Here is a 22,500-nt window from a genome sequence, read left to right as displayed (position 1 = left end):
AAACAGTGGACTTGACTGTAAATGTGGTCAAACTGTTTGTGCCATAACACAAATGATTAGACTAGAAGTTTGATTTGACGCCATCAGTGGGAACTTTTCCAAACCAGGTCATAGGGGGCGCTGCGCCCTCCAAAATGCAGATTTAGACAATTTTACCATAAAACTATCAAATTTATGCCCGGGAAACAATATTCAAGTTTACTAGAAAATACACGATGACTTCCAAAAAGAAGTCGCGGACAGCCGTGCATGTTAAATTTGGGGTCACGACACAAAAAGGTTGAGAACCACTGCTCTAGAGGAAGTATTTGGTATCGCCAGTATTTGGTATTTGCAGGCATTAACAAACGTGGCGTCCATTGGAGTGATTTTATTGTGTTTGATCTGATGGACTTTAATTGGGAATATTACTCGTTGGCGTTGCCGATGAGAGAGATCGATGGGGAACGGCGTTTTCTAATAATCTATCGATTAATCACGATTATCTTAGTTAGCACCTTCTTTGGACTTCTGTTTTTCGCTGGTTTATTTTCAGTGTTCCCAAACTTTGGAAACTTTGAGTCTGTTTCCGCCATCCTTTGTGCGTTCTTCTTCTTCTGTGCTTCCCTGCGGGATGTAAACAGCGAGCAATACTGCCCTCGGCTACTTCCTGTAGCTACTTCTGGATAGATGGAGTGTGTGTATGGTCGTGTTTGTTTGCACTGCAGTTACAGATGAGCATGAAGTGGCCGGTGTGTGATTCACAACGACAACAACACTACGCGTCAACGCTTACTTTATTTAGCTTATCTTAGCTACGCTTATTTTAGCGGCGACACACACAACATTCACATTGATCCGTAAGAAAGTGTAGACAGACAGACGGACGGAGGACAAACTCTCAAACCCACGGCGGTGAAAACAGAACCTCCTTGGCCTCCTCTGTAATACAGGGCGAGGTTTATCATCTCCTGGTTCTTTTATGCCGTTGACAGAATAATCCTCAATACCTTTGTAAACGAGAGGAGAGGCCGCTCAAGGAGAGAGAGAGGGAGAAGAAAAAAAAAGAAAAGACGACGACGACGGCGAAGTTTAATAACGTCGGCGTAAAGAGGAGCACATTCCTTCAGCCTGGCTGCTTCTGGAGAGCTGAGCGGAGGTCGGTCAGAGATATCATAAATAGATAAAGAGCGACTGATTGAGGCGGCCAAAGCAGTCTTTCATACTTTCTTACAGCCTTCCACCCGAGTTCTTCTCTCAGATACAGCAGGAATTCAATTACCACCTGTTCTTCCCTCTTCTTTTTCTCTCTCTCTCTCTCTCTCTCTCTCTCTCTCTTCCTGAACTGGGCTTAGCGTACTTATCCTTAGCGGTAACCGTAATCATGCCACTGGCATTAATTGGGCTGTAATTGCAGAGGCTCTCAGCACCTGGACGATGCTTAATTGTGTGCACTGTGCTGGCACAATGACCCATAATTTTTGGTTCATTTTTTTTCCCTCCCTTCCCTTCCCCGAGTCTTCTCCTTCTCGTTCCATCTGTATCGCTCTCCCACACCTCCATCAGCCTCCCTTTCTCTTCTCTTCATGTGTGAAACTTTGAAGTTGTTTTCACTTTTAACCAACCAGTTGTTTGCTTCACTTTCAGTTTCACTTTCAGTTTCAAACGCCAAAAATCTGAATGCTTTTAGTCGTTTTGTAGGAATAAACTCATCGTAATCGCAAAGTTATAGCAATACACCTATTTTTTTCAGTGTATGGGAGTACTGATAGGCACCATTAGGGGGCTCCACCTGTAAAACCAAGGGTTAAAGAACATATGAACTGTGATCGTGGGACAAAATTGTACAAATGTACATCTTTAAACCTTTGTTTGTGAGGAGGAAAATCACTATATTGACTTTTTAAAATCACATCAAGTCAGTGACTCCACTTCTTTATCGCCGAGTTCCTTTTCCGTGTTTTCCGTCGCTGGACGGGCGTGTTTCACTTTTAACCAACCGGTTGTTTGCTTCACTTTCAGTTCCAAACGCCAAAAATCTGTCTGCTTTTAGTCGTTTTGTAGAAATAAGCTCATCGTAATCACAAAGTTTTAGGTGAACACCTATTTTTTGAAATGTATGGCAGCACAGATAGGCACCATTAGGGGGCTCCACCTGTAAAACCAAGGGTTAAAGAACATATAGACTTTTGTTTATGAGGTAGAAAAATCACTACATTGACTTTTAAAAATCACATCAGGTCAGTGACTCCACTTCTTTATCACCAAGTTCCTTTTCCGCGTTTTCTGTTTTTCGCCAGGTGAGCGTCACTTTTAACCAATCGGTTGTTTGCTTCACTTTCAGTTTCACTTACAGTTCCAAATGGCAAAAATGTGTCTGCTTTTAGCCGATTTGTAGAAATAAACTCATCGTAATCACAAAGTTTTATTTTTTTATATTTTTTAGTGTATGAGAGTACTGGCAGACACCTTTAGGGGGCTCCACCTGTAAAACCAAGGGTTAAATAACATATAAACGGTGATCTTGGGACAAAATTGCACAAAAATACATCTTTAAACTTTTGTTTTTGAGGAAAAAAATCACGATATTGACTTTTAAAAATCACATCTGGTCGTTTCACTTTTAACCAAATGGTTTTTTTGCTTCAGTTTCAGTTCCAGACGCCAAAATCTATCTGCTTTTAGTCGATTTGTAGAAACAAGCTCATCGTTATCACAAAGTTATAACTATACGCCTATTTCTTTTTAAGCGTAACCTCACTTTAAAATAAAAATAATGAGGTTCTTTCATAGGCTTAGCGCTAAACGTCTCTGCTCTGGTTTTGGTAGACGACTCTGGAACAGCTCCACCACCAGTTCCTGCTGGTCTTAGAATCCTTGACGGAGTTCTGGGACGTCCTGGACGAGATCGACGGCAACACCTGGATCCTGGAGCCGGAGAAACCCAGCCGCTCCGACACCATGAGGAGGATCGTGATCGGTAAAGGCGGAAGCAGATCGCCGACTGCGCACATTTAAACGTACGATAGTCGATAGCCTTTACATTCCTGTGTGTGTGTGTGTGTGTGTGTGTGTGTGTGTGTGTGTGTGTGTGTGTGTGTGTGTAGGAAACAACGTGTCCATCAAAGTGGACGTGGATCCCAGACACGCAAAGATGCTGCCGGACTGCTGCCTGCTGGGAGCTGAGCACGGTGAGTACGACCTGAACAAGGATCCTTTGAAAATATTTGCAAATCTTTTAAGGAATAATTTTAATGAATTTTTGAAATTCAGGAAATCATCCATTTGCTCTGATGCACTTTGACAGAGAACTGACTTTAGTCTCAAAAACAAAAAGTATCTCGGAATGACTTGAAATTTACCATCATAATAGTCGGCATCGCCCTGAACAAGGATGCGTTGAAAATATTTGCAAACCTCTTAAGGAATAATTTTAATGAATTTTTGAAATTCAGGAAATGATCCATTTGCTCTGATGCACTTTGACAGAGAACTGACTTTAGTCTCAAAAACAAAAAGTATCTCGGAATGACTTGAAATTTACCATCATAATAGTCGGCATCGCCCTGGACAAGGATGCGTTGAAAATATTTGCAAACCTCTTAAGGAATAATTTTAATGAATTTTTGAAATTCAGGAAATGATCCATTTGCCCTGATGCACTTTGACAATGAGCTGACTTTCTTCAAAAAAACAAAAAGTATCTCGGAATGACTTGAAATTTACCGTCATAATAGTCGGCATCGCCCTGAACAAGGATCAGTTAAAAATATTTGCAAACCTCTTAAGGAATAATTTTAATGATTTTTTGAAATTCAGGAAATTAACCATTTGCCCTGATGCACTATGACAGTGAGCTGACTTTCTTCTCGAAAACAAAAAGTATCTCGGAATGACTTGAAATTTACCATCATAATAGTCAGCATCGCCCTGAACAAGGACCCGTTAAAAATATTTGCAAACCTCTTAAGGAATAATTTTAATGAATTTTTGAATTTCTTGAAATGATCCATTTGCCCTGATGCACTTTGACAGTGAGCTGATTTTCTTCACGAAAACAAAAAGTATCTCAGAATGACTTGAAATTTACCATCATAATAGTCGGCATCGCCCTGAACAAGGATCAGTTAAAAATATTTGCAAACCTCTTAAGGAATAATTTTAATGATTTTTTGAAATTCAGGAAATTAACCATCTGCCCTGATGCACTTTGACAGTGAGCTGATTTTCTTCACGAAAACAAAAAGTATCTCAGAATGACTTGAAATTTACCATCATAATAGTCGGCATCGCCCTGAACAAGGATCAGTTAAAAATATTTGCAAACCTCTTAAGGAATAATTTTAATGATTTTTTGAAATTCAGGAAATTAACCATCTGCCCTGATGCACTTTGACAGTGAGCTGACTTTCTTCACGAAAACAAAAAGTATCTCGGAATGACTTGAAATTTATCATCATAATAGTCTGCATCGCCCTGAACAAGGACCCGTTAAAAATATTTGCAAACCTCTTAAGGAATAATTTTAATACATTTTTGAAATTCAGGAAATGATCCATTTGCCCTGAAGCACTTTGACAGTGAGCTGATTTTCTTCTCGAAAACGAAAAGTATCTCGGAATGACTTGAAATTTACCATCATAATAGTCGGCATCGCCCTGAACAAGGATCTGTTGTAATTATTTGCAAACCTCTTAAGGAATAATTGTTATGAATTTTTGAAATTCTTGAAATGATCCATTTGCCCTGATGCACTTTGACAGTGAGCTGAGTTTCTTCTCAAAAACAAAAAGTATCTCGGAATGACTTAAAATTTACCATCATAATAGTCGGCATCGCCCTGAACAAGGATCTGTTAAAAATATTTGCAAACCTCTTAAGGAATAATTTTAATGATTTTTTGAAATTCAGGAAATTAACCATCTGCCCTGATGCACTTTGACAGTGAGCTGACTTTCTTCATGAAAACAAAAAGTATCTCGGAATGACTTGAAATTTACCATCATAATAGTCAGCATCGCCCTGAACAAGGACCCGTTAAAAATATTTGCAAACCTCTTAAGGAATAATTTTAATAAATTTTTGAAATTCAGGAAATTAACCATTTGCATAATTTACCTTTACGTTCCTTATCATTCATTACCATCTTCTTCAGCTCTCACTATAGGAATACATATTTCCTACGTGCGCTGCACTAGTTGACTTAAATCACATCAGGTCAGTGACTCCACTCCTTGATCACTGAGTTCCTTTTCCGTGTGTTTCCAGTAGCCGGGCGAGTTTCAGAGCTTCACGTTTCTATTTAAATCTCTGTCAGTCGTCAGACCGCCGTTGTTTCTGTGAACTCAAGGTTGTTATGTGTGTGCTCTGTTGCCTAGCAATGCAACTGTAAAACATATGAAACAAACACACACACACACACACACACACACACACACACATCTTTTTTACATGTAGGAAAAATAAGAAACTTCACTGTTCGACAGACCAAACAAGTACTTTTCTTTAAATTATAGATCAATCAATTATGAAGAAAATAATCATTAGTTCTATCCAGAGATGAAAGAAATGTAATTGTTTATTCCAAATAATTCCCTTTTTTTTTTGTTGTGTTGCAGTGGTGACTCCTCTGAGGAATAAACTCAACAGCAACATGCACCTGTGGTAAGACTTCCAGATTTTATGTCGTCCAAAATTATACAAAAACAATTTGGTCCAAAATTTGACACAAACGTCATAGTATAGTATGTCGTCCAAAATTTGACAAAAAAGTCATAGTATAGCATGTCGTCCAAAATTTGACAAAAAGTCATAGTATAGTATGTCGTCCAAAATTTGACAAAAAAGTCATAGTATAGCATGTCGTCCAAAATTTGACAAAAAAGTCATAGTATAGTATGTCGTCCAAAATTTGACAAAAAAGTCATAGTATAGTATGTCGTCCAAAATTTGACAAAAAAGTCATAGTATAGTATGTCGTCCAAAATTTGACAAAAACAATTTGGTCCAAAATTTGACACAAACGTCATAATAGTATGTCGTCCAAAATTTGACAAAAAAGTCATAGTATAGTATGTCGTCCAAAATTTGACAAAAAAGTCATAGTATAGTATGTCGTCCAAAATTTGACAAAAACAATTTGGTCCAAAATTTGACACAAACGTCATAATAGTATGTCGTCCAAAATTTGACAAAAAAGTCATAGTATAGTATGTCGTCCAAAATTTGACAAAAAAGTCATAGTATAGTATGTCGTCCAAAATTTGACAAAAAAGTCATAGTATAGTATGTCGTCCAAAATTTGACAAAAACAATTTGGTCCAAAATTTGACAAAAAAGTCATAGTATAGAATGTCGTCCAAAATTTGACAAAAACAATTTGGTCCAAAATTTTACAAAAAAGTCATAGTATAGCATGTCGTAAAAAAATTTGACAAATAAGTCATAGTATAGTATGTCGTCCAAAATTTGACCTCTGTTTTCAAACACTATTCTCGTCACAGACGATGTAAAGAGTCCAAACCAAAAAAACCAAAAACCCTGCCAGGTGAAGAATTATGCATCAAATCAGGACTTTATGACAAACTGAGGGATGATTATGTTTTTTACAAACCTGTGGAGAATCTCTCCTCAGTTTAAAGCAGCACATCATGACTTTTTCTTCTTGTGAAACAGTGTTGGTAAAAGCCTCCCAATCATCCCCCCGGTGTGTTTTTTTCTCCGGCTGATTTGCATGTGGTTAATTAGCGTATGAAGGAGTTGTCTGTGCTCTGCTGGCAGGAACCCGGACTCCAGCGTCTTGTGCAACCTCCGGGATGTTTTGGAGATTGAATTCCCGTCACCTGCCACCCACGAAAAATCTGTAAGTCCGTTCCCCGCGTCAGTTCTTACCTTCACACGTTTGTGTGTTTTTGTTTGTTTGAGCTTTAAGTTCGAGTTCTTCTTCTTCTCTTTCTCTTTGTGTCTGCGTGGAGATGGATTTAACTTCTCCTCTAATTGGGTTGTTAGTGGATAATATCATTAGAATAACAAAGATGGCAGAATTCTCTGCTCTATCAGATTGTTTTTAATTATGGAAAACCATTTATCTCGCTCTTTTTTTTTTCCCCTCCACACACATTTGTTTTCCCTCCTCCTCCTCCCTCTCTTTCTGTGTGTGTGTGTGTGTGTGTGTGTGTTGACGGGTTGAAAGGGCGTCGTGTTTATCTGCTGTCATCGCGGTGATTAATGCCTCAGCTTCATTAACATTCAGACGAGTGCACAGAAAAGTTGAGTTGACCAGATGTTTTCTTCTTTAAAGCGACCACATCCTCTTCAAAAACACCAGCTCCTCATTATGAGGCAAACAACAGGAAGTGTGTGTGTGTGTGTGTGTGTGTGTGTGAGAGAGAGAGGTGAGTGTGGTGATGTCAGGTGTTTTCATTGACTCCTTTTCGTTGCTCGGTTTGTAGGATTTCAGCACCGAGTGTGGCATTTGTTACTCGTACCGTCTGGAAGGCGACATCCCTGACCAGGTGTGTAACGACCCTCGCTGTGGTCAACCCTTCCACCAGGCCTGTTTGTATGAGGTATGAACACACACACACACACTCACACACACTCGTATTTCTATCCGCTTATATTCACCTGAACAGCCTAACCAAGGCCTTTTCACTAACCGAAACCATAACCAGTTAAACCCTTCTGTGACCATTGTGTCACAGTATAGTATGTCGTCCAAAATTGTATTAAAAAAATTTGTTCCAAAATTTGACACAAATGTCATAGTATAGTATGTCGTCCAAAATTTGATTGAAAAAAATTTGGTCCAAAGTTTGACAAAAAAGTCATAGTATAGTATGTCGTCCAAAATTGTATTAAAAAAATTTGGTCCAAAATTTGACACAAATGTCATAGTATAGTATGTCGTCCAAAATTTTATAAAAAAAAATTTGGTCCAAAGTTTGACAAAAAAGTCATAGTATAGTATGTCGTCCAAAATGTGATTAAAAAAAATGTGGTCCAAAATTTGACAAAAAAAGTCATAGTATAGTATGTCGTCCAAAATTGAATTAAAAAAAATTTGGTCCAAAATTTGACAAAAAAGTCATAGTATAGTATGTCGTCCAAAATTTTATAAAAAAAAATTTGGTCCAAAGTTTGACAAAAAAGTCATAGTATAGTATGTCGTCCAAAATTGTATTAAAAAAATTTAGTCCAAAGTTTGCAAAAAAAAGTCATAGTATAGTATGTTGTCCAAAATGTGATTAAAAAAAATTTGGTCCAAAATTTGACAAAAAAAGTCATAGTATAGTATGTCGTCCAAAATTGAATTAAAAAAAATTTGGTCCAAAATTTGACACAAATGTCATAGTATAGTATGTCGTCCAAAATTTGATTGAAAAAAATTCGGTCCAAAGTTTGACAAAAAAGTCATAGTATAGTATGTCGTCCAAAATTGTATTAAAAAAATTTGGTCCAAAATTTGACACAAATGTCATAGTATAGTATGTCGTCCAAAATTTGATTAAAAAAATTTGGTCCAAAATTTGACACAAATGTCATAGTATAGTTTGTCGTCCAAAATTTGATAAAAACAATTTGGTCCAAAATTTGACACAAAAGTCATAGTATAGTATGTCGTCCAAAATTTTATAAAAAAAAATTTGGTCCAAAGTTTGACAAAAAAGTCATTGTATAGTATGTCGTCCAAAATTGAATTAAAAAAAATTTGGTCCAAAGTTTGACAAAAAAGTCATTGTATAGTATGTTGTCCAAAATGTGATTAAAAAAAATTTGGTCCAAAATTTGACAAAAAAAGTCATAGTATAGTATGTCGTCCAAAATTGAATTAAAAAAAATTTGGTCCAAAGTTTGACAAAAAAGTCATTGTATAGTATGTCGTCCAAAATTTGATTGAAAAAAATTTGGTCCAAAATTTGACACAAAAGTCATAGTATAGTATGTCGTCCAAAATTGAATTAAAAAAAATTTAGTCCAAAATTTGACACAAATGTCATAGTATAGTATGTCGTCCAAAATTTGATTGAAAAAAATTCGGTCCAAAGTTTGACAAAAAAGTCATAGTATAGTATGTCGTCCAAAATTGTATTAAAAAAATTTGGTCCAAAATTTGACACAAATGTCATAGTATAGCATGTCGTCCAAAATTTGATTAAAAAAAATTTGGTCCAAAGTTTGACAAAAAAGTCATAGTATAGTATGTCGTCCAAAATTGTATTAAAAAAATTTGGTCCAAAATTTGACACAAATGTCATAGTATAGTATGTCGTCCAAAATTTGATTAAAAAAATTTGGTCCAAAATTTGACACAAATGTCATAGTATAGTATGTCGTCCAAAATTTGATAAAAACAATTTGGTCCAAAATTTGACACAAAAGTCATAGTATAGTATGTCGTCCAAAATTGTATAAAAACAATTTGGTCCAAAATTTGACAAAAAAGTCATAGTAAAGTATGTCGTCCAAAATTTGACAAAAACAATTTGGTCCAAAATTTGACAAAAAAAGTCATAGTATAGTATGTCGTCCAAAATTGAATTAAAAAAAATTTGGTCCAAAGTTTGACAAAAAAAGTCATTGTATAGTATGTCGTCCAAAATTGAATTAAAAAAAATTTGGTCCAAAATTTGACAAAAAAAGTCATAGTATAGTATGTCGTCCAAAATTTTACAAAAATAATTTAGTCCAAAATTTTACAAAAAAGTCATAGTATAGTATGTCGTCCAAAATGTGATTAAAAAAAATTTGGTCCAAAATTTGACAAAAAAAGTCAGTGTAGTATGTCGTCCAAAATTGTATTAAAAAAATTTGGTCCAAAGTTTGACAAAAAAGTCATAGCATAGAATGTCGTCCAAAATTTTATAAAAAAAAATTTGGTCTAAAGTTTGACAAAAAAGTCATAGTATAGTATGTCGTCCAAAATTTGACAAAAAAAATTTGGTCCAAAATTTGACAAAAAAGTCGTATGTCGTCCAAAATTGTATTAAAAAAATTTAGTCCAAAGTTTGACAAAAAAGTCATTGTATAGTATGTTGTCCAAAATGTGATTAAAAAAAATTTGGTCCAAAATTTGACAAAAAAAGTCATAGTATAGTATGTCGTCCAAAATTGAATTAAAAAAAATTTGGTCCAAAATTTGACAAAAAAGTCATTGTATAGTATGTCGTCCAAAATTGAATTAAAAAAAATTTGGTCCAAAGTTTGACAAAAAAGTAATTGTATAGTATGTCGTCCAAAATTGAATTAAAAAAAATTTGGTCCAAAGTTTGACAAAAAAGTCATTGTATAGTATGTCGTCCAAAATTTGATTAAAAAAATTTGGTCCAAAATTTGACAAAAAAGTCATAGTATAGTATGTCGTCCAAAATTTTACAAAAATAATTTAGTCCAAAATTTGACAAAAAAGTCATAGTATAGTATGTCGTCCAAAATTGAATTAAAAAAAATTTGGTCCAAAATTTGACACAAATGTCATAGTATAGTATGTCGTCCAAAATTTGATTGAAAAAAATTCGGTCCAAAGTTTGACAAAAAAGTCATAGTATAGTATGTCGTCCAAAATTGTATTAAAAAAATTTAGTCCAAAGTTTGACAAAAAAGTCATAGTATAGTATGTCGTCCAAAATTGTATTAAAAAAATTTGGTCCAAAGTTTGACAAAAATGTCATAGTATAGTATGTCGTCCAAAATTTGACAAAAAAGTCATAGTATATTATGTCGTCCAAAATTTGATTAAAAAAATTTGGTCCGAAATGTGACAAAAAAAATTTGTTCAATGACATTCACAAGTTCCTCCTCAAATAGAGGCGTCTGATAATAATCCTGAATATACCTTTTTTTTTAAAGTGTGTGTACACAGTGAAACGCGGCTTGACTCAAGGTGGCGACGATATGATGAATTCACCTTTTCTCTCTTCTGTTCAGTGGCTGCGAGCGCTGCCCTCCAGCAGACAGAGCTTCAGCGTGGTGTTTGGAGAGTGTCCTTACTGCAGCAAGGTACATACACCTGTGTGTGTGTGTGTGTGTGTGTGTGTGTGTGTGTGTGTGTAACAGAAAGTCCTTCAGTAGCTCGTCCTCCATTAGCCGCGCGTAGCCTTCTCTTCTGTGAGCGACTTCCTGAAACAATATACGCTGCTTTCAGTCTTCTGTCGTCCAAGGACCGAGTAAAGAGTCAGTGAATGTTCCACATCGTCGTCATCATGGATGTTTTACTCTTTCTTTACACTTCAATCACATTCTTTCTTTCACATCAAACTCATCCCATAATCGTCACGTGTTCTAGCAGCTGCTGCAGTAAAGCGTAAAAGACACCATCGCAATTTTATTTCCCTGAAACAAGGACACACGCATATCGTCGTAGAAAAAAACAAAAATATAACGTCAAAAATAATGCTATTCCCATAATTTAATTCCTGTGACTGTGTTCTCGGACGAGATGACGCCCTCTGGTGGAAGTTTGTCTGTTCAAGTATCCACATGATTCTTATTTCGCCACGATTCTTTGCGTGAATTATGGGCTTGGACTATGGATCGCATTATACAGGTACGCTAGTCTGACTAACGTGACATTAATAAAACCAGATCATTGTGTTAGTCTGATTAAGTAACTCGATTTTAGTCAGGCTAACGCGTTTACTTGACATTAATAAAACCAGCTTATTGTCTTAGTCTGACTAAGACTAACTTGATTTTAGTCAGGCTAAACGTTTATGTGACATTAATAAAACCAGATTATTGTCTTTGTCCGATTTTAGTCAGGCTAACACGTTTACGTGACGTTAATAAAACCATATTTTCATAGTCTTAATAAGACTAACTTGATTTTAGTCAGGCTAAACGTTTATGTGACATTAATAAAACCAGATTATTGTCTTTGTCCGATTTTAGTCAGGCTAACACGTTTACGTGACATTAATAAAACCATATTGTCATAGTCTGACTAAGACTAACTCGATTTTTGTCAGGCTAACGCGTTTACGTGACATTAATAAAACCATATTGTTGTCTTAGTCTGACTAAAATTGGACTTTTAACGCGTAATAAAAGTAGAATTTCCACTTCTGTTTTTCCAGCCCATCACTGTGAAAATGTCCACCCACGCGTCCTGAGAGGAGATGTCGTCGTCTTCGTCGTCTTCGTCGTCACCAGATCGTCTGCGAAAACCTCCCGACAAACCAACCCCCGAAGAAAAGCGTCACACCCACGAGAACCAGCCAGTGGAAGTGTCCGTTTGTTAGCGCGTGACCTCTCCTGTGGTGACCCCGTGACCCCGTCTCGTCCAGACACGAGTATCCTCCCGTCTGTGGTCGGAGTCCTCGCTCGTCGTCTCGTTTCCTGAAGGGAACGTTGTTCTCCGCGTTCTGTTGAGGACGATAATTCACGCGTTTTTGCTCTTTAAATCTGGACATTTTCACTCGTCTACACTTAGAAATAAACATGTGGAAGAATAAAATACTGTTGAATGACTTTATTTTTTATACCTTACAGAGAACAAATTAAAGTCAAACACGATTTATGGGAAAAAAAACAATCGAGTGATGCTAACTGTGGGGCTGCCGTGGTAACCGTAGAGTTCGAGATTGTTTATAAAAGAAAATTCACGTACAGTAGTTGCTATTATTCTGTCAAAAGAATTGCGTTCTTTGAAGGCTTAAACGCGCACGCAAACTTGATTAGATCCCGCCTACTTCATGCGATAAACAAAAAGGAATGTGGGAATCGAACCCAACAGGAAGGCGGCCATTTTTGCACATGTTGTATTCGAACAAACTCATTCGTTTTCAAATTAAATGCTACATTTGTTGTATATATTATAATTATTTTTTCTTTAAAATAAATAATTTGGCTGTGCTTTAGCAAGAATACAGTGATGTGACGCATATATCGCGATATTTTGGGATACTATATAAGCAAAGAAATATATTGCGATTTTTTGTGAACAAATCTAAAATTTTGGTAAAAAATAGCAGTGTTTCTATTACGTGTGAAAGGAGGAAGAAATGGCCGAAAGACTACCGCCAACTAGTGGTCGGAGGTCTACATGCAACACAAGACCACTGTCGAGAATATTTATATATCGCTTCAAGCCATGAAATACTGCGATATTTTATAATATTGTTACATCCTTATCGTCAAACGTGATTTACGTTGTATTTTAGCCATTTTTCTTTGCGCTAGCGCTGGAGTAGAACGTTTGTAAATAGCGAGTTTCAGCGTTAATGCAGCGTCACTGTTGCTCGTACGCATTCACACCTGTTTGGACTGTGATCTGGGACCAATGGGAGGACCTCTGAGGTAACATGCAGCGATGGCTCTGGGTCTAGGCTCCTCCTCTTCATCATCATCATCATCATCATCATCATCGTCGTCTTCATACCTCACAGGTTCTCTCCTTGGCCTCAGTGACCTTCTGACCTCAGGCAGAACCTCTTCCTTCTGAGGTCGAGAAGCACAAATGACACTTAATTAAAAACTAACTCCTAACCCTGAATGTTGACACTCACTCTCCCACACCAAAGCCCATAGAGAAAATCATCGTCTTCAGCTCACAGGGACACTGGAGCTACTGGTCCACTGCTGCCTAGTGTGGTCACTTTGTGTCACTTTGGTAAATCCAAACCAAGTATTTCAAACACAGAAGTCATTAAAAAAACATGTGCACTTAGTGATGGAGTCAGCAGTGGATCAACAAGGCATGTGAGCTGTGGTGTAAAATCACTGATTTTCTCTATGGGCTTTGGTGTGGGAGAGTGAGACATCCACTTAATCTGCTGTAGATTTGTTTTATATGGTCATTTTATGTCTTTATACCCCGACGTGACATGAGGGGGGAAAAAACTGATTAAAAAAAAGCTTGAAAAGAAAGAAATTTTTTTTTTTTCCATCATTTTTGGCAATCTCGACTTTGAAACTCGAGATTTTCAAAAAATTGTGTAAAAACATTTTTTAAAGATTTTTTTCGTAAAAAAATTTTTTCCCCCCATAGTTAAGTCAAGATTTTGAGTTTCCAAAAAATGATGAAAAAAATAATAATACAATTTGCGTAATTTTGTTTTCATAGTTCGAAAGTCAAGATCTAGTTTCCAAAAAATTATGAAAAAAAATAAAACATTGTCGTAAAAAAAATTTCCATGGTTCGAAAGTCGAGATCTCGATTTTCCAAAAAATTATGAAAAAAATAATAATTTGTCAAATAAAAGTCATAGTTTGAAAGTCGAGATCTTGAGATTTCCCAAAAAATTATGAAAAAAAAAATATATAAATCTTTTTTTGTCAATTTTTTTCCTCCCATAGTTTGAAAGTCGAGATCTCGAGTTTCCCAAAAAATTTTGAGGAAAAAAAAATCGGACTTTTTTTTTTGTTGCAAATCTCGAGTTGAAAAATGAAAAAAATGAAAATGAAATCTCAAACCAGATTTCATTTTTTTTCCTCATGTCACTTCGGGGGCTCCATATCTTTATTTGGTCGATGAGAGCAGTTTAATTCATATCCTGGCTCAGTTTTATCACAGTGGTTTATCTCTGAGTTCTCACCTGTGACTGAGGTCTTCTTCTGGACTGAGCTGGTCCAGGTTTAGATCTCATATCGTCCTGTTCTTCATCTCTCACCGGAGCTTTGGCTCCTCTGGCTCGTCCCACATTCTGCTGATATTAAAATTTCACATTTATTGTTCAGGAAAACGATTATTTATTGTGAAACAGAATATTTATTCAACGCTGAAGACAGCGAGTGCTTGACTGAGCGGTTTTCATCTGAGCTGACGTTTCCTCTGCCCTCGATGAACTCAGCCTGTAAAACGTCCACTCGTCTTTAACTCGGGATCAAACTGGACGACTCTTTAGGACGAGGAAACTCGACGACACGAGGACAGAGAATGACGAGCGTAATTAGAGGCGTCATCGACTCGTGGAGAGGTCGATCTAAACGGCTTCTGAGAGGTCGTGACGTGATTGTGGTGAGTTTGAGGAGGGTCAACTTCTTCAGATTTAGCCTCTGAACACGTGTTTGACACCGTGAAGCTCTGGAGGAGGAGGAGGAGGAGGAGGAAGAGGTTAACTGTCCTCCTCCTTCACCGCTGACCCACTCTGAGGTCAAGAGGATCAGTAAATAAGGGAAATAAGGGAAAAAAAGGAACGTTTGTGAAAGTTCACTCCACACAAAACAAGATCAATCTGGTTTTAATCGAGATTTTGAAGGCATTTCTCTGAGATATATATAGTCATATAAAAGCTGAAAAATACACTATTATATGAACTCTAGTTCTTCTATGATCTGTATTATTACACAAGAGAGTTCTGTTTTTCTTTAAATGCACCGTTTATGTTATGTTTTTATCTTATTTCTTCACTTTCTTATATTAAAAGACTGAAGCTGTGCTGCTGTAAAACAACCATTTCACACTTTCGGGATCAATAGTAGTTTTTCCTTACGCTGGTCGAAGGTCTAAGGACAGAGGATGTTACCAACCCTGTGAAGTCCCGTGAGACAAACTGTGTTTTGTAAACTGTGGGCTATACAAATAAAGATTGATTGATTGATAAAGTACATTAATCTCTCTGAAATACTATGATTTTACATCATATTTGGTGAATTTCTTGGGCTTTTTTTTTTTTTTAACTCTAAAATGGAGGATATTTGCAAAAGAAAACAGTGAAAATGCTTATAAAGTTCTGCTCTGACACAAATAATCAGACTTATAGGATGTCATAATTACTAATAATAATGTTAATATAGCATAATATTTGAACAAATGCCTCAGTGTCTGTGCTGCCTTTGGAAAAACAATCACAATATCTCAGTTTTCTAAGAAGAAAACTAGAAGCACTCGGAGAGAGCAGTCCCCCCACAAAATAGCGATAAAAATAGTGTTAGCGTCTACGTATCACGGCCAAAATTTAATCACTTGTTTCGGGTCCCATTGCGGATATTTCCTGAAAATTTCAGCCAAATCCGTTCACAGACAGACAAACGCCGGCGAAAAACATAAAGACGGTGGTGTCCTCACCTTGTCCCTGGAGCCAGGATCTTGTCCTCTGGTGGAGGACACAGCTGCAGGTCCTTCAGGTCTCTCGGGTCTAGAGAAGTCCAGTCGTCCTCTCACAGCCGAGGACAGCAGGTCTTTGAGGTGCTGGTAGTTTGGTTTCTCCTGGTAGTTCAGAGTCTTCACGTACGAGAGGAAAGAAGCCACTTCGTCTGAGGAGGACGGAGACGTCGATGCGTTTACTCGACTGAACCAAAGTACCGTAGAGAAAACCGGTGATTTTAAAACACAGACTGCTGCTTCTGTCACAAAAGTCCTAAAGTGTTATTTTTAAGATTCTGTATCTGAAATCAAACTTTTCTGGATTTATCTTAATAACACAAACGTAGAAAATGAGGCAGCAGACGAGCAGCAGCTAATATGTCACAGAGACTCAGGAATTATGTTCATATAACAAACTGAACTCACCAACAACAACAGTACAGACAAAATATTTGCATTTAAAAATATATTTTACAGACTGCAAATCATGTTTATGTTTTGAAATCATGTAGCGCCACCTACCGCCATCTACCGATCATTGCAGTCAGTAGAGTCTCAGCTGCAGAGCGACCACGGGTTGCCAGTTACGTCAGAAAACGAAAACCTAAAAGACCTTGGTGTTTTGAATTTGAACGTAGTAACCGTTTTTGGCCACATTCTTACATGTGGCGCCTTCGCGTCATATGGATGTGTTTCGTGTTTTCACACCGGACACTTAATCCGCTCTGAAAACCAAAAAATGTAAAATAAACGTAACTAAATGCAACCAAAGATAACGTGAAATAAAGCTAGCTACTCCGTAACATGTCGCTAAATAACGTTCTGTATTTATTACTTATACAATTTCACTCGTCGCGTGACGCGCGTACAATGATACGCTGCGATCTTGCGGCGGTGACGTCACTTTGCGCGTAACGCACTCGCCGTGCATTGTGGGAAATGTAGTTTAACGCACGCCTTAAATCAGCAGAGACCTATTTTAAACACAGATTTTTAAGACCAATTAATCACTCGCGGACCACATAAAATGACGTGACGGGCCACATCTGGTCTAAATGGTATAAATCTGGACACATTTCATGTTTTTCCAGAACGTTTTTAACGAGAGTAAATCCAGAGTGAAACACCTCGGTGTGAGGATGTGAGGATGTGAGTGGTCACCTGTGCTGCTCTCTCTGTTCACCGACAGCTGCTTCACTGACTCTGGAAGATCCTCCATCAGTCTGAGGAACAGAGAGAAGAACGCGTGGTCTTCAAATCAGCACAAGAGTTTCCCTCGTAAACAGACTTAAAAGTATATTTACTTTACTACCACGCATTTGAGTGTTTTTTTTTCCAATCATTAAAACACGTTTCTCAGATTTTCCAGCCTCTGAGTGAGTATTTCCTAGGTTTCTTTGCTCCATATGACAAAGAAATGGAATCATTTTGGTTTGTGGACAAAACAAGACATTTAAAAAAAGTGTGAATATTTCATTTACTGACACTTTATGGACCAAAGTAAAGTAATGTGAAGATTAAAGGATTATGAAGTAATGACTGTAAAACAACTCACTTAGTCTTTGCCTCCTGGACGTAAACTGGGTACTTGAGAACTTTGTCCCAGGGCAGAGAACCAACCAACCAGTGAAGAAGACAGAAGCCCAAATTCTGGAGGTCACCACGTCTGGACGGATCTAAGAAACCATAACAAAAAAAATAGAAAGAAAAAAGTGTTTGTTTTAAATATAAATTCAAATATAATAATCTAAATAAACAGGAGACTGAAGTTTGTTCCTCCTGCACCAAAGTCTATAGACAAAACCAGCGATTTTACATCACAGCAACACAGATGATGTTGATCAACTGCTGCCTTTATCAGACGGTTCAAATGTATACGTTTGTGACTTCTGTGTATTTAAATCTTTATTTGGATTTTCCTGTATTAGAAAAACTTGAGAAATGACGCATCAGTAAACTGGAAACTGTGAGTGTTTGCGAGCTTAAAAACGCCGATTTTCTCTATGGGATTTGGTGCAGGAGAACAAGAGAATACAGAGAAGATAAAGTGATAAAAGTTCGTATGTGATCGGTGTCAGATAGTTTTATGTAAATGATTTCAGCACTGAGAGCGCGGTACGTAGGATGTTTTTTGAAGCTTCCGTGTGACTGCGATCGCACAGGTTTACATTAACATCCGTTGATACCAAGTCCATCCAGAGGGGGTGGAGCCCGCCGAGGTTTAGCAGCTCGATAACAGTAACGGCGGCGGCAGCGGCGTCTCCAGAGAAATGACCTATTGAGCGACTTCATCGGAGGAGAGAAATCTCCTCCCTGAGCCTCACATTGATCCTCCTCCACAGTCTGGTCTGTGGTCGACAAACGTTACCGCCAAGTTTTTCCCTTTCAGCAGAAGTTCTGAGTCACAAATTCATCTCCGCATGTTGTAACGCGCGCGTTAACGACGGCGGCGTTTCAGAAACTCCCCGTACGTAATTACACGCCGCCCGCCGCCGCCGCTCTCTCCCTCTCCGTTAGCGACCTCGACGAAGGAGAATAAAGATGACAAATACTGACAGCGGGAGAAAGTGTGGCGACTCCCCGAGCGCCGTAATAGATTAACAATTAAAAAGATCAACAACTACATTAAGCGCGGCTGCCCCGCGAGCGTGCTGCAGGCGCATTATCGCGGCTCATAATAGTGTTTTGTGCATCTGCTCCTCGCGCATTTAACTTGTTTTGGCCTCGTGTGATGAATGACACAGGACAAGGCAGACGCACACACACACAGACACACACTCGGACTTAATGCTTGAAAACCACACACACACACACAGACGAATATAAACCTCTCTCTCTCTCTTAGACGAGGAGGTGAGGCAGCAGCCACGTTGTTAATTATCTCCTATTGTTATTCAGATTCCCCGCAGCGAGCCCCACGCTGTCACACTCTTAACCCCTTCCTTGTCGTCGGGAGACGCTCCGGTGTCGGCCGGACGCCCACAGAACGGCGATAATTACACCGTTTAGCTCGGCGTTCAAACAGAGCCGCGTGTTTACCGCGAGATCGCCATGGCAACCTCTCTGTGTCCGCAACCGTTGACATCTTCGGAGGCGACTGGTGACCACCGGGTCAGAGGGGAGTCACGATCTCCACGAGAGCTGCGGCTAACGGTTGTTTTCATAGTCGATTAATCTGTCCATGCGTCAAGAAAGGTCTTGAAGCAACGTCTTCAAGAAAGGTCTTGAAGCAACGTCTTCATGAAAGGTCTTGAAGCAACGACTTCAAGAAACGTCTTCAAGAAAGGTCTTCAAGCAATATCATCAAGCAACGTCTTCAAGCAACGTCTTCAAGCAATGTCTTCAAGCAACGTCTTCACGAAAGGTCTTGAAGCAACGTCTTCAAGAAAGGTCTTCAAGCAATGTCTTCAAGAAAGGTCTTCAAGAAAAGTCTTCAAGCAATGTCTTCAAGCAACGTCTTCAAGCAATGTTTTCAAGAAAGGTCTTCAAGAAAAGTCTTCAAGCAATGTCTTCAAGCAACGTCTTCAAGAAAGGTCTTTAAGCAACGTCTTCAAGCAATGTCTTCAAGAAAGGTCTTCAAGCAATGTCTTCAAGAAAGGTCTTCAAGCAATGTCTTCAAGAAAGATCTTCAAGCAACGTCTTCACGAAAGGACTTGAAGCAACGTCTTCAAGAAAGGTCTTCAAGAAACGTCTTCAAGAAAGGTCTTTAAGCAACGTCTTCAAGCAATGTCTTCAAGAAAGGTCTTGAAGCAACGTCTTCAAGAAACGTCTTGAAGCAACGTCTTCACGAAAGGTCTTGAAGCAACGTCTTCAAGAAAGGTCTTGAAGCAACGTCTTCAAGAAAGGTCTTGAAGCAACGTCTTCAAGAAAGGTCTTGAAGCAAGATCTTCAAGGAAGGTATTGAAGCAAGATCTACAAGAAAGGTCTTCAAGCAACGTCTTCACGAAAGGTCTTGAAGCAACGTCTTCAAGAAAGGTCTTCAAGCAACATCTTCATGCAATGTCTTCAAGAAAGGTCTTCAAGCAACGTCTTCAAGAAAGGTCTTCAAGCAACGTCCTCAAGAAAGGTCTTCAAGCAATGTCTTCAAGAAAGGTCTTCAAGCAACGTCTTCAAGCAATGTCTTCAAGAAAGGTCTTCAAGCAACGTCTTCACGAAAGGTCTTCAAGCAACGTCTTCACGAAAGGTCTTGAAGCAACGTCTTCACGAAAGGTCTTGAAGCAACGTCTTCAAGAAACGTCTTCAAGAAACGTCAAGGTCTTGAAATAGTCACAGGATAATTAATAGGTTTTTAAACGATTAAAACAAGCTTTTTCTGATTTTCTGGTTTCTTTGCTACGTATAACAAAGAAATCATTATTATTATTATTATTATTATTATTATTATTATTAATAAAATTAAATTAGTATTTTGGACATTTTAAAAGCACCATTATTCCGAGGTTTGGGAAAAACAGATCAGCATTTTTGAAACATTTTATTGACCGAGCAACTCATGGATGAATTGAAAAACAGCCGTCAGATTGTCCAAGTGTTCAAATAAGTCTTATCCTGCCTTAAGTCCTCACCAGCAGCCATGTTTTCATTCTGGAGTTGAATTTGATAATTGCTGACGGGACGTTTTCCCTCTCGTTCATGTATCGATGGAGTTGATGAAGGCAGTGCCACGGCGATTAGGCAGCCAGAGCCGCACTAACACATAGTATTGAACTGGAGGCAGCAGAGTGAGGGGGGGGGGGTTTGGGGGCTCTCTCTCTCTCAGGTTCACAGAGGTCACCTGAGGCTCGGGATTCGCTCCAAACAACAAACACCGGGGCTGTTAATTAACGGAAGATGAATACGCGACGCAGGTTATGACTTCAGCTAATTAGGGAAAGTGTTACACGGAGACTCAGGACGGCGCCGGTGGAATTCCGGCCGTCGGGCCGCAGATGGAGAATCGATGGTCAGTGAAGGGAGGGAGCATGTAGGCAATTTGCCAGTTAATGGGTTCCCAATATGAGCTGAGGAAGGTGGAGGGCGGCAGCGCGTACACACCATTTTACATGTATTGACAAATAAAGACTCTAAGGTGGAGGTGGAAAAAAATATGCTTAGAGTGGTGTTTCTTTGAAAAGGTTAATCTGAAATAAATGTACTCACCAACTCCTCTGTGGGCATCGAGGCTGGTGTACTCCATGGTTCCATTGTGGCCCTTCTTGGGGTTCTCCTTGTATTCTTTGTGGTGTCCATCAGGACAGTATCTGTAGGAGAGGCCGTAGTCCGCCAGGTAGATCTACACGAGACGACAGAACCATAATAACAGCACTGTCAGTTTTACTGAGGTTAGTGTATGGTCTTCAAGAAACATCTTAAGAAACATCTTCAAGAAACAACTCAATTAACATCTTTAAGAAACGTCTTTAAGCAACATCTTCAAGCAATGTCTTCAAGCAAAGTCTTCAAGAAACGTCTTCAAGAAACGTCTTCAAGCAAAGTCTTCAAGAAAGGTCTTCAAGAAACGTCTTAAAGCAAAGTCTTCAAGAAACGTCTTCAACAAATTTCTTCAAGAAACATCTCAATTAACATCTTTAAGAAACGTCTTCAAGAAATGTCTTCAAGCAACGTCTTCAAGCAACATCTTCAAGCAACGTCTTCAAGCAACATTTTCAAGCAAGGTCTTCAAGCAACGTCTTCAAGAAACGTCTTCAAGGAACATGTTCAAGACATGTCATCAAGCAACATGTTCAAGAAATGTCTTCAAGCAACATGTTCAATACATGTCTTCAAGCAACGTCTTCAAGAAACATCTTCAAGAAATGTCTTCAAGCAAAATCTTCAAGAAACGTCTTCAAGCAAAATCTTCAAGAAACGTCTTCAAGCAACATCTTCAATAAACGTCTTGAAGCAACATCTTTAAGAATCGTCTTCAAGAAAGGTCTTCAAGAAATGTCTTCAAGCAACATCTTCAAGCAACGTTTTCAAAAAAGGTCTTCAAGCAACATCTTCAAGCAATGTCTTCAAGCAACGTCTTCAAGCTAAATCTCCAAGAAACGTCTTCAAGCAACACCTTCAAGAAATGTCTTCAAGCAACATCTTCAAGAAAGGTCTTGAAGCAACATCTTCAAGAAACGTCTTCAAGAAACGTCTTCAAGAAACGTCTTCAAGAAACGTCTTAAAGCAACGTCTTGAAGAAACGTCTTCAAGCAACGTCTTCAAGAAAGGACTTAAACCAATGTCTTAAGAAACATCTCAAAACGTCTTCAAGAAACGTCTTAAAACAACGTCTTAAAACAACGTCTTAAAACAACGTCTTAAAGCAACAATTAACAATAGCTTAATACTATATTTTACATATAGTATAGTATATATTTAATATTGACTGGGTTCAGGTCTGAAAGCAGCTTTAGTGAATATTTCTTTGTCGAGAACATAAATACAGGTGAAGATATGAAGCGTACTGACCTCTTCAGGGTTTCTGTATCCCTGCATGAGGTTGGCAGCTTTAATGTCCGCGTGGA

The 22,500-nt window shown here is 38.2% G+C and overlaps 2 protein-coding genes across 4 annotated transcripts in view; one reads left to right on the top strand and one right to left on the bottom strand.

The window, feature by feature from the left end:
• Positions 1 to 12,089, top strand: part of fancl (FA complementation group L) — a gene marked incomplete at both ends in the record, with an annotated part of 26,204 nt that extends 14,115 nt beyond the window's left edge. The window contains 7 exons of the mRNA XM_083897474.1: positions 2,809 to 2,959; positions 3,087 to 3,170; positions 5,598 to 5,643; positions 6,760 to 6,841; positions 7,431 to 7,547; positions 10,906 to 10,977; positions 12,054 to 12,089. Coding sequence (XP_083753600.1) covers positions 2,809 to 2,959; positions 3,087 to 3,170; positions 5,598 to 5,643; positions 6,760 to 6,841; positions 7,431 to 7,547; positions 10,906 to 10,977; positions 12,054 to 12,089 — 588 coding nt within the window. The remainder of the gene's footprint in view (positions 1 to 2,808; positions 2,960 to 3,086; positions 3,171 to 5,597; positions 5,644 to 6,759; positions 6,842 to 7,430; positions 7,548 to 10,905; positions 10,978 to 12,053) is intronic.
• Positions 11,957 to 22,500, bottom strand: part of LOC310934417 (serine/threonine-protein kinase VRK1-like) — a 15,432-nt gene continuing 4,888 nt past the window's right edge. For 2 of the 3 annotated variants that reach the window (XM_083898140.1, XM_083898141.1), the window contains exons 7-14: positions 22,445 to 22,500; positions 21,143 to 21,275; positions 17,559 to 17,679; positions 17,165 to 17,226; positions 15,986 to 16,173; positions 14,514 to 14,624; positions 13,234 to 13,416; positions 11,957 to 12,341 (exon numbers count right to left, since the gene is read on the bottom strand). The exon at positions 22,445 to 22,500 is cut by the window's right edge and continues 37 nt beyond it. In XM_083898140.1, the coding sequence (XP_083754266.1) occupies positions 12,123 to 12,341; positions 13,234 to 13,416; positions 14,514 to 14,624; positions 15,986 to 16,173; positions 17,165 to 17,226; positions 17,559 to 17,679; positions 21,143 to 21,275; positions 22,445 to 22,500 (1,073 nt within the window). In that variant the 3' untranslated portion in view covers positions 11,957 to 12,122. The remainder of the gene's footprint in view (positions 12,342 to 13,233; positions 13,417 to 14,513; positions 14,625 to 15,985; positions 16,174 to 17,164; positions 17,227 to 17,558; positions 17,680 to 21,142; positions 21,276 to 22,444) is intronic. The other variant, XM_083898142.1, reaches the window with a different exon arrangement.

This window comes from Microchirus variegatus (genome assembly GCF_963457635.1).
Source record: "Microchirus variegatus genome assembly, chromosome: 11".
NCBI lineage: Eukaryota > Metazoa > Chordata > Actinopteri > Pleuronectiformes > Soleidae > Microchirus > Microchirus variegatus.
Note: the sequence above shows the minus strand (reverse complement) of the source record. Positions and strands in the feature narration are given on the sequence as shown.